Source organism: Candoia aspera, chromosome 6 (assembly GCF_035149785.1).
Source record: "Candoia aspera isolate rCanAsp1 chromosome 6, rCanAsp1.hap2, whole genome shotgun sequence".
NCBI classification, from domain to species: domain Eukaryota; kingdom Metazoa; phylum Chordata; class Lepidosauria; order Squamata; family Boidae; genus Candoia; species Candoia aspera.
In genome coordinates, this window is record NC_086158.1 from 48,660,820 (window position 1) to 48,673,725 (window position 12,906).

Below are 12,906 nucleotides of genomic sequence, written 5' to 3' on the forward strand. Positions count from 1 at the left end.
AGTCCTGTTCTGCTTCAGATTATGCTGGTGGGGTGGTCTCAAGTTCTCCCCTCCCCCAGGCCATCATCACTGGTATGTTAATATCTTGCCTTGTCAGGTGGCAGATTGGTCAGTTGATAGGAATGTGTGAAAGAATTGTGATCCCAGCAGTAGAACAATAACAGGTAAGTGTCTTCTGGAAGCAGGTTGAGAAGGGTGCTCTAAAGCTATATTTAGATCTATTTATATAAATGCATGCAAGGATTCCAGAATAATTATGGTTATTCTTGGGGAAAGACACTGGTTCATTTTCAGGAGTTGCAAAAGGGGGTTGCAGTACAACTATACTGTTACGAGTGTTACCACGTAACTATCATGTATACTGATTTGTAGCTGTTCAGTTCATACACACACACACACACACCCCTTGTGACATTTACTTGGATAAAGTATGAATAGGCATGTATGAAAGATGGAGTACATGAGACCTGCACAGAGCAAGTCATAGAGGCAGATGATTGCGTTTTGGAAGATTCCATCTTATACACTTATCGGAAAATACCTGAATGGAGATCACAAAGAAGATTCAACAAGAGATGGTTACCATACTAACTAGATGAGGGAATGGTACTCAAGTGAAAACATGCCAAAAGGCATCGGAAGAGTTCCAAGCTGAGACTGGATTCATTAGAAGTTATAAAAGTGGCTGAGAACTGTTGTACTTTGGAGCCATGACATAAAAGAAGGTAACATGCATGGTGGGATTCCCACCTCAGCTTTTCTGAAATTCAGACCTAACCTGGCCTGCTAAACCTTGAATGGTGTGGGTATGTATGGATGTGTGTGTGTGTGTGAGTGAGCTTTTAGTTCCAAAATTGAACAGTAGAAGTTATAAACCTGCATTTGTTTCTACATGTTGTGAGTCACTGGAGAAATGACAAGTACCTCTGAGGATGGTAATAAGAGCCTGTTTCCAACTTTCTCTGTGATAGCAAGGTGGTTTAAGAACATTGGTGGTTTTATTGATTTCCCAAAGCTTTTCTTTTTTTTCTTTTGTAGCACACCACCTCAGGCTATCAGTATGGTAGTCCCAGATAATCCTTGGGTAGGTGAAGAATAACAACATGCTTCATGAAATACTTTTATTGCTAATACAAAATTCTTTCCTCATCCATTATAGGAGATAAGGCCTCATTAACTAAATTATCTGTCCCTATAGTGAGGGACACACTATTCATAAGAAAAGTACCCATGATGAGGAAAGCAGGGATTCTAGACCATGATGTCCTATTCTCTCTATCAGTCCTCCCAGCCCTCTGATCCACCTGTACACAATCCTTGTGTACCACACTTTTTATGTTCTTTGTCCAAGGTGAACTTGCCACTGGAGTTTGCTTCCTTGTACATAAGTTGTGAGATAAGAAAAATACATATAACTGAGTATGAATGGGAGTGGAACCAGATCTGAGTTGACTGTGGTGCATGAGAAAGGCAATGAATTCAGGCAGAGGGAGTGCATGGAAAAACTAATGGGAGACGATGCTTTTTCCACTGCTGAAATAAATGCCCTCCAAATGTTTTATTCACAAACTTGTGTTCCTGCAGCTCTGATTCTTTTTATGAAGAGCATATGTGTAATTATACAGTACTTGAAAGGAATACATATTCATGCATATACATGCATGCTTACATGCACACACCCCTCATTGCTGGGATCAGGTCAGGCAAAAGCAAGATAAAACACCATCTTCACAGCCACACCAGCTGAAGTCAAGTCTAGAATGGGGTTTGATGGCAGAGGCAACTGTGGTTTAAATCACATACCTAGAGCTTGTGGTGATACATTGTCAAATGAAGTCCTAGCCAAGAGAACTTGATGCTTGGGCAATAGCATTCCTTGCTGATGAAGAAATACATTTTGTTTGAGAACGGATAGTAAGTAACATGAGGGACAAAAAATATTCTATCTGTACATTCATGGTCACAGTGAGGGATTTTGAGTTGCACAGCAGGAGGAACAGGCAAACAAAGTCCTGGTGACCCTGAAGGGGAACAAGACAGATCACAGAAACTAGGTTGTTCTTTCTTTGGTATGAAGGGAGTCAATAGATGACTACAATAAAGGACATTATTTATGTTAGATGGTGCTGGTATCAGTAGAAAGGGTGGGCTTGGTGTCTCCTTAGAAGAGCAGTAGGTAGAGGCCCCTGGTCAGCCCATAGTAAGCATCCCATGTTGGTATCAGATTCATGGTGTAAAGATCATGTTATAATTTACACTGCTTTTGTAATTCCTATGTATCATTTCAGAGGGTATACAACCTTTGGGGCTTGTCTGCATTCCTTTGGTGAGAAGCCCAGCAATCACTTGTAGCTGTGCATGCCAATAAAAGAGACTTTGTGCATCTATCTCCAGATTTCTTCATCCCTTACTTAAATGGGCATCTTTCCCACAACAGTTGTATTTAAAACAAACTTGGGGCTAAGTAGAGACTGAAGGGTGCATTTGCATATCACATCCCAGGGGTTGTTTCAATTAAATAGCTATAGGTGTGTGTGTATCTGTGATGGTTTTAAGTCTTTCTCCTCTTCTTGTTTCAGTGGAGTTTGTTGAGTGGAAGCTATAATTGCCCCCGGTAGTACAGGAAACTTAATTCTGATTTAAATATATTCAAACAAATTGAATGTTTTACTTAGAAGTTATTTCTGTTAATGTTTTATAAACGTTTTAAAATACTAGAGTCCAGTAGCTTGTACTTCTGCCTCATTGTTTTAATTTAATGGAAAAATAAGAAAAGCATTTACAACTGTTCATATACTAATTTGACATGCTCAAAGGCACTTAAGGCACGATCACTGGGGATATTGAATGTGTATTTTGGCTTGGCCATTGGCTTGTTTTTGTAAGTCATAGGTGTTAAAAAGGAGTGTTAGTTTCCCCATAAACAACTGCACATTTGCATCAGATACAGAAATGGCAGCACTTCAAAAATCTGGCATTTATGCTTGGAAGCTTATAGAATAAGCTATATATACTGAATATACTAAATCAGCACAGATCAAGTATCTGTTGAAATGGCACCACCAGGTCATAAAATCAGACTTCATATCATATATAGTGTATTATATATACATTAAACTATATATATATAAAAAGGTAAGGACTCCTTAAAGTTTTCTGGTGACTATTCAGAAACAAATTTGCAATGATCTTCTGGTTGTTGTTACTTCCCAGTCTAGCCTAAAACCTCTGATTTCCTGATGGTCTCCCAACCCAATTGTTACCAGGGATAACCTTGTTTAGTTTTTTCTAGATCAGCCACGGTCAGCTAGTTACTATCACTTAAGCTGGGCAAACCCTGTACATATCATGTGATAAAAAGCACAGAATTTTATATTGTATATGTTTGGGTACAAAGGCTGTATGTTTATGCTTGATCTTCCCCTCCCTGTTTTGTTTGTCACTGCAGTCACACTCTTATAAAACTGATTTGTGCCTTGCCACCCTGCATGAGTCCACCGAAGAAGCTGTGTTTAGCCATGGCATCCACAGCAGCACCCAGTTCTCTGCTGTCCCTGCTCTATCTGGCCTTGCTAACATTTGTGGGCAGTGCTGTGCTCCTTGCTGAGATGCATCACCAGAGCTTGCCAAGCTTCAGTGTATATGCTTTTCTGACATTGCTCATGAGTTCTTCCTGCCTCTGGATGCTCTGGTTTGGCTGGCACTCTGTTAACAACAAACAGCTGAAAATGCACCAGGATCACCAAGCAGGAGCAAGCTGGCTCAAAGGTAGAGATGCTGCAAAAAGTATTTGCAAACAACTAATTCCCTAGTTTTTGCAAACATTTAATTTCCTAGTTCTCCCAAATTCCAAAGACTAACAATAGTCATGAATTCTCTTGTCCTTCTACCTTTAGTCATTTTAGTTAAAGGGAAGTCAAAGAAATGCATTATTTCCAGATGAGAGCTGAGCTTTGTATATGGCCCTGGGCCAGTCATTCCCAATCAGGCCAGTTCATAGGGTTGTTACTATGGGGATAAATTAAGGGAAGAGCCTGTAAGCTGCTTTCAGCCCTTGCAGAAATTAGAGGTCATAGATGCAATGAATGAAATAAAGAAACGGCACATAAAACTGCAGAAATGATGTTGGGCTCTCTGTGTCTGTCAGAGACAACCCAGAAATTGTTCTGAATTATCAGGTATGAGCTTTCTAAATAAACCTTTTTATTTGTTTCTTTCTATTTCTATCTGTCATCTATCTATCATCTGTCTGTCTATCTAATCTAAACAAAAATTATACTACCAAAAACAGTTTATTGAGGCAGCCCAGCCCACCATCTGCATGGAAAGCCCACTGGAACTTCTTTGTGAAAGGAGAGCCAGTAAGGGCCCTGTGGAGGCAAGACATTCCATACCATGAGCCTCCACCAGGAAGGCAGCCCTCTGGACCCCTTCTTTTCTCCTTAGGAGGAGTGAAGTCTGAGATGCAATTTTACACATGGCAACCCAAGCTGTGAGCCTGTTGGAATGATGTCTCCCAGTTTATGGTGATTCACTTGATGGTGTTCTGTGTTCTGCAAATGCCTTGAAAACATTCTGTCCTGAAAGCAAGTCTAAATATTATATACTCAGAAGAACAATGCAGCATTGCATAAGGTGGGAGAGAGATTCCATGAGATCTCAGCTATTTTCATCTAATTCCAATCGCCCTTCCTAAGCTCAGCCTGTACACGTGTCACCTAAGTGAGTGGCTTGGGGGGAGGGGAGAACAGTAATGCTTTGTGGGGGGGGGGGTTGTTCAGTAGGACTGCTGTGTCTATGTCTTGCTAAAAGGCAGCTCTTGGATTGGATCAGTAGAGCCCTGCAGCTTGACTCTTCCAACTTCAGTCTGAAAAGCTTGCTGTGAGGTATCAAATCCATGCAGTCCTTGGGCTGGCTGTGCTTTCTTTCAATGGCAGGCGGCCTGTCCCTCTTTGCATTGGCCACATTGATTATGGATTGCCTCTCCATGGGCTATTACTATCAGCTGCAGCACTGTGTTCCCATGCTAATCACTGCTTTCCCTGTTATGCAAGCTGTCTTCACCATCATACAGGTGAGTGAGCTTTGATTCAGATATTGGGTGGGGAAGCCCAGAAAGCCTAATTGAGTTACACTCTCCATTCTCAGTTGTACTCTGCAGTGCCCATTTTGTTCTTCATTTCCCTAATCCCTTTGTTTGCATTGCACTGAGGGTCCCAGTGCATTCTTCTCCCTTGTGATATTTCTTTGAGCAAAATGGCCATATGATGAGACAGAATTTCAGTGAAGTCAGCAGGTTTTAAAAAGCTGAGTTGTTGGGAGAGGAACAATTTTCAGGGAGTCAAGGAAGGTTGAGGACGAATGGTTCATTAGACTTGAAACAACTTCAGTTGTAGTTTATGTGAAGATGCACATTCTGCAGCCCAGGAACTGCATGCAGCCCCCAGCCACCCAAATTGGGCAGAACCAAACACTGAACCTTTTTGTTTGTTTTGAAGGGGCTTGGTGATGAGATTAAAGAGCAAAATAAGCTTTGCAGAGGCTTAAGGTGTACTCTACATACAGTAGCACTTCTTAAATCCCTCAAAGCAAATTGAGACAATTTTTTCTCTTTGGTGGCTAAAGGGCAAAATGAGTAAGTTACCATTACTTAGAGAGCCAGTTTGGTGTAGCGGTTAAGGCACCAGGCTAGAAATCAGGAGACGGTGAGTTCTAGCATGTCTCAGGCATAAAGCCAGCCAGGTGGCTTCAGGCCAATCACTCTCAGCCTAGGAAGAAGGCAAACCACCTCTGGAAAATGTTGACATGAAAACTGCATAGACTTGTCCATGCAATTGGCAGGAGTCAAGACTAACTTAAAGGCCCCCCCAAAAAAGAAGGGGAAAAAAAGCGATTAGTTGCTAACAGAAGGCAATTTCAAGCCTAAGTAAATAAGGGGTGCTATCTAGGAAGATGTGTAAGTTCTCCTCTCTCAATATGCTGCAATATTTATTTACACCCAACCTCCCACATGGCAATTAGGGTTGAAAAAAGCTTGTCCCTGGATCCAATTAATAAAGTTAAAGGCAAATGGTGATCTGTCTTTAACTCTCTGTTGTTTTCTTCCAGGTTTCTTTGCTGCTATTTAATGCTAAAGTTTGCATCCAGGATCACCAACCTTTGAACAGGCAAGAGTAAAACTTGTCTTCTAAGTAATGAAAATGAGAGTGGGCTGATCATCTTTTGGGGAATGCATACAAATGTTATGTTAACCCTTCAAAATAGAGTAAGATAATTTAGTTGAATGAGGGGCTGAGAGATCTTGTTCTGATTCTAAGCCAGAATTATGTTGAAGTGTTGAACTGCAATGATTTGGTATCCATTCATTCCTTTCTCCCCACCCCACCCCTCTGTGGCTTCTAGGTTTGGACTGATGCACACACTGGCCACCAATGTGCTCCTATGGATGAATGTGGTGCTAGATGAATCCATGAAACAGCTTGAGGAATTTTATGATGCTCACAAGGGAGCAAGAGCCCAGGCTTCCCATGGTACAAAACCTGCCTCTTGATAGGGAGGGCATCCTGAAAGAGCACCAATCTATGGGCGGCTTGACTAGAACTGAGCCAAGATGGAATCCTGGGAAAGGTGGGGGGGGGGCATTCAGCAGTCATGATTTCACCTGCCACCCTATTATTTCTTGCACCAGACACACACACACACAAATCATTTTCAGACTCATCCAAAATTTCCTCCTGATTCAGAATAGAGAGAAAGAGTTTTGGATTATATATCATGAAGAGATATCACTTAATTTTAATTATCATATGCTGCTCTCCAGTTCCAGCTACTTATTGCCCTTTGTGCTCCCATGCTTCTGTGGTCATTCCTCAACACGCTATTTCTCCTGATTTCCACACTGTTTACTATCCTTTATACACATGCACACATCATGCCATCATGTTTTCTGTTCTTGTATTGCTCTTCTGAATGAAGGCTGTATCCTTCAAAATAGAACAGTGTTGATTTGATCCCAGTTTTGCAGCTGTGGTTGAATTACAGTTCCCGCACCCACAACATTCATTTTGAAAAGGATACAGTTTTCATAAGGAAGCTTGATTGATAAAGAAAGCAAGAAAGTGGGATGAAGAAAGTGTTTCTTCTGGTTGGGATAGCCATCTGCACTTTTTTTCCTCTTTGTTCTATTACAATTAAGCACTCCAGTTAGCGCACTCTTCATGGTCTCTTTTTAGGTGGTTCCTATACCAATAGCTGCATCTGCACCAACAGTCTTTGCCACATCTTCTCAGAAGGTGCTGCCTATCTACATCCCTTCAATATTGAGTTCAGTCTATTCTCTTCTACAATGCTATACATCATTTGGAAGAACACTGGGCAGGAAGGCTCTCCACAGAAATCCCATCTCACTCACAAGGCACACTTCTACCTGAGTGGAGCTTTAATTGGACTGATATTAGGGGCCTTGGCCATTTCAGCAACCATTGGGGTGATGATCTCCTTTGGAGTACTTGCCAAGTCTCCTGAAACAGTTGCCAGAGCTCTTCATACATACTATGTTTTCAACTCTGTGTTGTTATCTGCCATGTTCTTGGCAACTTTGATGGGCATCATTACCTACTGGATGAAGAAAAAACCTGCCACTGACTATTCTCAGAGTGTGGTAAGAAACTTAGATGTGACCTTGCTTCTGGGAAGCTCCTGTGGACCTCTCATGGTATCAATCTTTTCTTTGGTTGCCATATTTTTTCTTCATACCAGTGGCAGCCTCTATCTTCTGGATTTCTGCTTCTCCCTCTGCAAGACCATCCAGATCTTAGGTCAGAATCTATTCATTACTGAAGCCTTGTACTCTAGCCTGTCTCATGAACCAAATGCACAAGACAATACTGACTGTATTAGTACCAGCTGGGTCTTTTCCATTTCCAGAGGTCCCCAACAGGACAATAATGGACCTTTCTACAAAGCCCACACCCTGACCAATTTCATGTCCAGTTTGGAGAATCAGTCATCCAGAAACCTACCAGACTATGGAAGTGACCCATCTCTCTTCCAGATTTCACACATCCAAGGAGAACAGAGGAGACCAAGCATGAGAAAAAAGATTCTACAAAACATTTCAATTCTCCTTATCTTTTATAACATATCGGTGAGCTTGGTTTTGCTTATATCATATCTAGCAAGGTTCCCAGATCAAATGAAAAATGGAATTCTAGAGAGGGGAGAGCCTCTTAAAGAGGAGTCCAAGATCTGTAGTCTAGAACACTGAGTTAGTAGTGTCTTCTTGATGTCATTTTGATAATATAATTGATCTGTTTCACAGTGGCAAGTCTTAGCTCAGGCCTAGTGAAGCCATGTATTCTGTGGGGATAAGAATAGCTCCAATTAATTGGGCCAGGCATTGTACACCAGCATGGAGAGTTGCCATTTTTGAATGGTTAATTTATGAACAGTTATTAAATTACAGCTATCAGCACATCCACTATAGAAATAAATTAGAAGCATTTCATAAATAAGATTAACTATTAAAAGAAAAAAAGGAAAGACACAGACAATATATTAAATGCCTGCTTGTGCTTAATGCTTACAAATATGGGGCAATATTAGAAACATATCATCTAAACCCTCAATAGATTTTTCCAAACAAATGAAAAGTTATTTGGCATCTGAATGTTCTATATTCTTGTCCTCCATCAAATGAATTCCCCTTAATTCTTCCTGCTCTGAATTCATGAAAGCTATTGCCAAATCCCACAATTTGGCATTACATTTCTTAACTTCTCCAATATATTCTAGGCTAATCTTGTGTTGATTATGTAATTGCTTTATGAAGGATTTCCAAGGCTGGAACTAACTCATCAGTGTTGCTGTCTCACCACAAAGGAAGGGAAAATGATGGGAGTGGTGGGGGGCAGGGGGCAGGGGGGAGAGAGGCAACCTATGGCAATTGAAAATATGCTATTTTTATGGAGACAATTAGACATTTCCAATTAAATATTGTCTGCGCAAGATTATTTCAGCCAAGCCTGTCAAATCTGAAGATGGTAAGACAGTGGGAGTTTTGCTTGCTTTATAGCATTTTTCCCTAGTAACTAGTTTTTTTTACAAGTAATTCTTGGTCTCTGTGTTATACCTTGCATAATCCAGTCAGTTGAAGTCCATAATTTGAGCCCATGGTGCTACACTAAGTATTGAGCGTGGTCTTATTAAAGCAGTCTCTTGGATTCCAAAACTCAAAATATTTTATTGAATGTCTGGGAATCTTTGCATATAATGTTAAGGTTTCAAACAACAGATGAAAAAACTCATATAGCATAGCTGAAGAGTGCAGTCTGACTGTGGAAATTTGGCATTTTCAGTTACGAAATTTGGGTTAAGAGAAAACAAAAACAACATTTTCATTAATGGAAAGTATCACAGTCCTCCAGAAACTTTGTCAACTTAGAACAAAAGACAGATTCCCATCACCCTTTCAGAATGACCTCTGAAAAAGTACTGTCTGGGGAAAAATTTCTATTCTTTCTATGAACATGAGTTTTTGATATGTACATTGTGTAAGCTAATACAAAACAGGATGTTCAAGTATACACCTCACCAATTTTCCTTTCTGGACATATGTATTTTATATACTGTATGTTTGTTTATTTAATACATCAAACTGTCAACCCCAATAAGGTAGACCAGACTAAGAAACCACCAAGCATTACAAGACCAGTGCCATATAGGTCAGGACTCCTTTTATCATTAACAGCTAGAGTAACAATCTTGCACATCTGAATGTGCTTCTCCCTCCCTCACTTTATCTTTGGGTGAACTAGGGAGGGAATTGTCTGAGACATTTTCTCAAGTTATTTCCTTGGTCCCAGCTAAAGCTTCACTTATCTGACCATTGTCTTGGTAGCAGCTCTTCCTCCTGCCCTTCAGGGCCATTCCCGATGCTCTCTACACAAACTTCAGCCCCACCATAATCAAATTACTTTCAGTTGCTCACATAGTGTAGGTAAAGGTAAAGGTTTCCCTTGACGTAAAGTCCAGTCGAATCCGACTCTAGGGGGCGGTGCTCATCTCCGTTTCTAAGCCTTGGAGCCGGCATTGTCATAGACACTTCCGGGTCATGTGGCCAGCATGACGACTCGGAACGCCGTTACCTTCCCGCCGAAGTGGTACCTATTGATCTACTCACATTTGCATGTTTTCGAACTGCTAGGTGAGCAGGAGCTGGGATTAACAACGGGAGCTCACCCCGCCGCGCGGTTTCGAACCGCCGACCTTCCGATCGACAGCTCAGCGGTTTAACCTGCAGCGCCACCGCGTCCCACTTCACATAGTGTATATAAGACAAATATTAAAACATCCACAATAATTGAAAACCAATCACAATTACAATCACAACATAAAAACCCCAGGCAAAAACCAGCTCCCCTCCAAAAATAATAAAAATTAAAAAGTGACAGATAAGGGAAAAAAGAAGAACAATGAGAACAAGAACAAAATTTTATCAAATATAAACATAAGGAAAAGCCCTCTGAAGTAATTCCTTTTTTAACAATAATAATAATGCATTTTTGTGACCAGCCTGGCCTACTTTAACAATCATTTTGTAAGAGCATCCACAAGATTCTCTCCAGAGGCCATCTGCTGGGGGCGGGAGGATGGGGTAGACTGAAAAAAGCAGCATGGCAGGGTCATGACACAAACCCCACCTCTTTCTACATACTTTGCAATGTTGTATGGCCATGTAAAAAGGGTGGAGCTACGGGCCCCAACAGGTTGTCTACACATGTCTTAAAACATGAGGGACCTTGACATGATGAATGCCTATGCAAAGAGCTTCAAAGTTTGCTTTATTTACCTGTCTCCTTTTTTTGGCTAGGTGTGGATTCTGTATGCCTATGGAACACGCCCATATCTTGTGAGCCAGATTGAACAGTCTTTCTATGGCTTTACCCTCTGGGCCATCGTGGTCAAGATTTCCCTGCCATTGGGCATATTTTATCGCATGCACTCAGTGGCCAGTCTCTTTGAAGTCTACTGCAAGACCTGCTGAGAGAGAGCATACCAACTTTGAGGATAATAAGGCCTAATTACCTCATGAGGATGATAGCAAAAGTGGATATATGAAGGGATATAGCTATAATTTCCAAAGGAGTTGCTATGCTATCTAATCATGCACTTGTAAATGAAACACATCACATTTCCTCTCTCCTATACGTATATAATAGTATATTATCATCTTCACAATCAGCATATACTTTATGGAGAAACCAAATCTAAACAAACTGACCCAACATGATTCAGAGACTATTTTTCAGAAGTCTCTGTATGCTCAAGTAGGAAAGTCCAGACTCAGTTTGGTTCCAAATAAATACTTGGAGAAAGAAAGTAATACCAGAATTGATCACCTTTTCTGTACAAGGAATTATAAAGAAGTTCAAACACAGAGCCCCTGCTTAAAAGCTTATAGGCTAAGCCCAATTCCAAAATATCCCTAGGTATTCCTAATGACACAATTCATGGGGTAAATAGTATGAGGAATTTCTAAAGGCACTGTATTTTGGGAAGAGTTTGCTCTGTATTATAAAGTGATTTTCTCTCTGTTTTTGCTTGCTAGTCTTTGAGAGCTAGAATGATGACAAAGAAGAGGCAGACTGATAAATATTTGTGCTGTCAAAGTATTAGGAACAGTGTGTTCTCCCACAACTGAGTCAGAAAATTAGGATAACTGAAGTGCAGCTTACAATTACTCAGTTTGCCCCTTAATCAAATGTACTTATTCTAGCATATTCAGTTAAGTTCCACCTAATAAAAGCTATCTTTCAGTTTAATTACAAGACAAATTCAGCAAAAAAAGTCTAATTTATTTCTCCATCCCCTATGTCCATGGATTTCCATAAAATCTGCCTTGTATTTTCTTGTCCTACATCAAACTTTTCTTTATTATGGCTATTTATTTTTATTTTTATATTATATTTATATTGCTTTCTTTTTTTCTTTGTAGCAAGGAAAACAGCAATTAGGCTTTTTTGCACACATCTGATTTATATGGGTTGTGTACGTATTTAGTATATCAAGTGGAACCTGCCAACACTATAATGGAGAATTATGGGACATATTTTCATCTTTCACAGATGAATCAAAGTGTCAGAAGTATAGGGGATGATGGCCCAAATGAGGGGAAACTTGTGGTTCTGTCTACTAGAGCAGTGTGGGAAGAAGGGCACTTCTATGTTTCACTAAGACCAACAAAGTTGGTTCAAGCAAAACAAAGTTTGGGATTCAGATTCAGTACACTGGACAGCTCATATGACATTCAATCTGCAACTAATAAAAGCATGACAATGTTGCTTCAACAACAGGCAACACAGGCCAAATTTAAAATAGAATTTTAGCTCAATTTTAATGGTAAGCAACACCTCTGATGGCAGAAGTCTTTTCAATTAAATATATATAGGCTTTTTAAACAACTGCTGACTCCAATGACACAATGGGGACAGTAATTCTTAAACAGTATTTTTCTGGACCATTTTAGGCCACTCCTCTATTCTTGTAAAGTGGTTTGGTCTATGGGATAGCAGATGACCTTGTATGCTTCATGACTGAACCCAGCCCTCTAAAACACTGGCTCTTAGCACTTGCAACATGGGTTACTACATCCTGTATTTCTTCTATCACTGTTTGGTTTCTGTTTGCAAAGTAAATTATTTCTAATTTTTAGCTGCATACACTTTAAGGACCTTAATATAGAAGGAACAGTAAGGTGTTAATTATTTTAACAAATCCATATGTTTTAATGACTTTGTTCAGCCAATGTATTGCTTGCTAAAACATAAGCATCTTTTGCCAGTGAAAGTTATAAATAAATAAACTTGATACATAAATCATAAAAATGCTCAAGATGCATTTAGCACT

The 12,906-nt window shown here is 40.1% G+C and overlaps 2 protein-coding genes across 4 annotated transcripts in view; one reads left to right on the forward strand and one right to left on the reverse strand.

The window, feature by feature from the left end:
- TWNK (twinkle mtDNA helicase) overlaps window positions 1-12,906 on the reverse strand; it is a 372,148-nt gene that overhangs the window by 232,524 nt on the left and 126,718 nt on the right. The gene's annotated exons all lie outside the window — the stretch shown is intronic.
- Window positions 3,519-11,044, forward strand: LOC134499473 (proton channel OTOP2-like). The gene is made up of 6 exons (XM_063306137.1): window positions 3,519-3,768; window positions 4,938-5,074; window positions 6,109-6,167; window positions 6,403-6,530; window positions 7,233-8,146; window positions 10,871-11,044. Exons 1-6 carry the CDS (start codon window positions 3,519-3,521, stop codon window positions 11,042-11,044), a joined length of 1,662 nt encoding a protein of 553 aa, XP_063162207.1.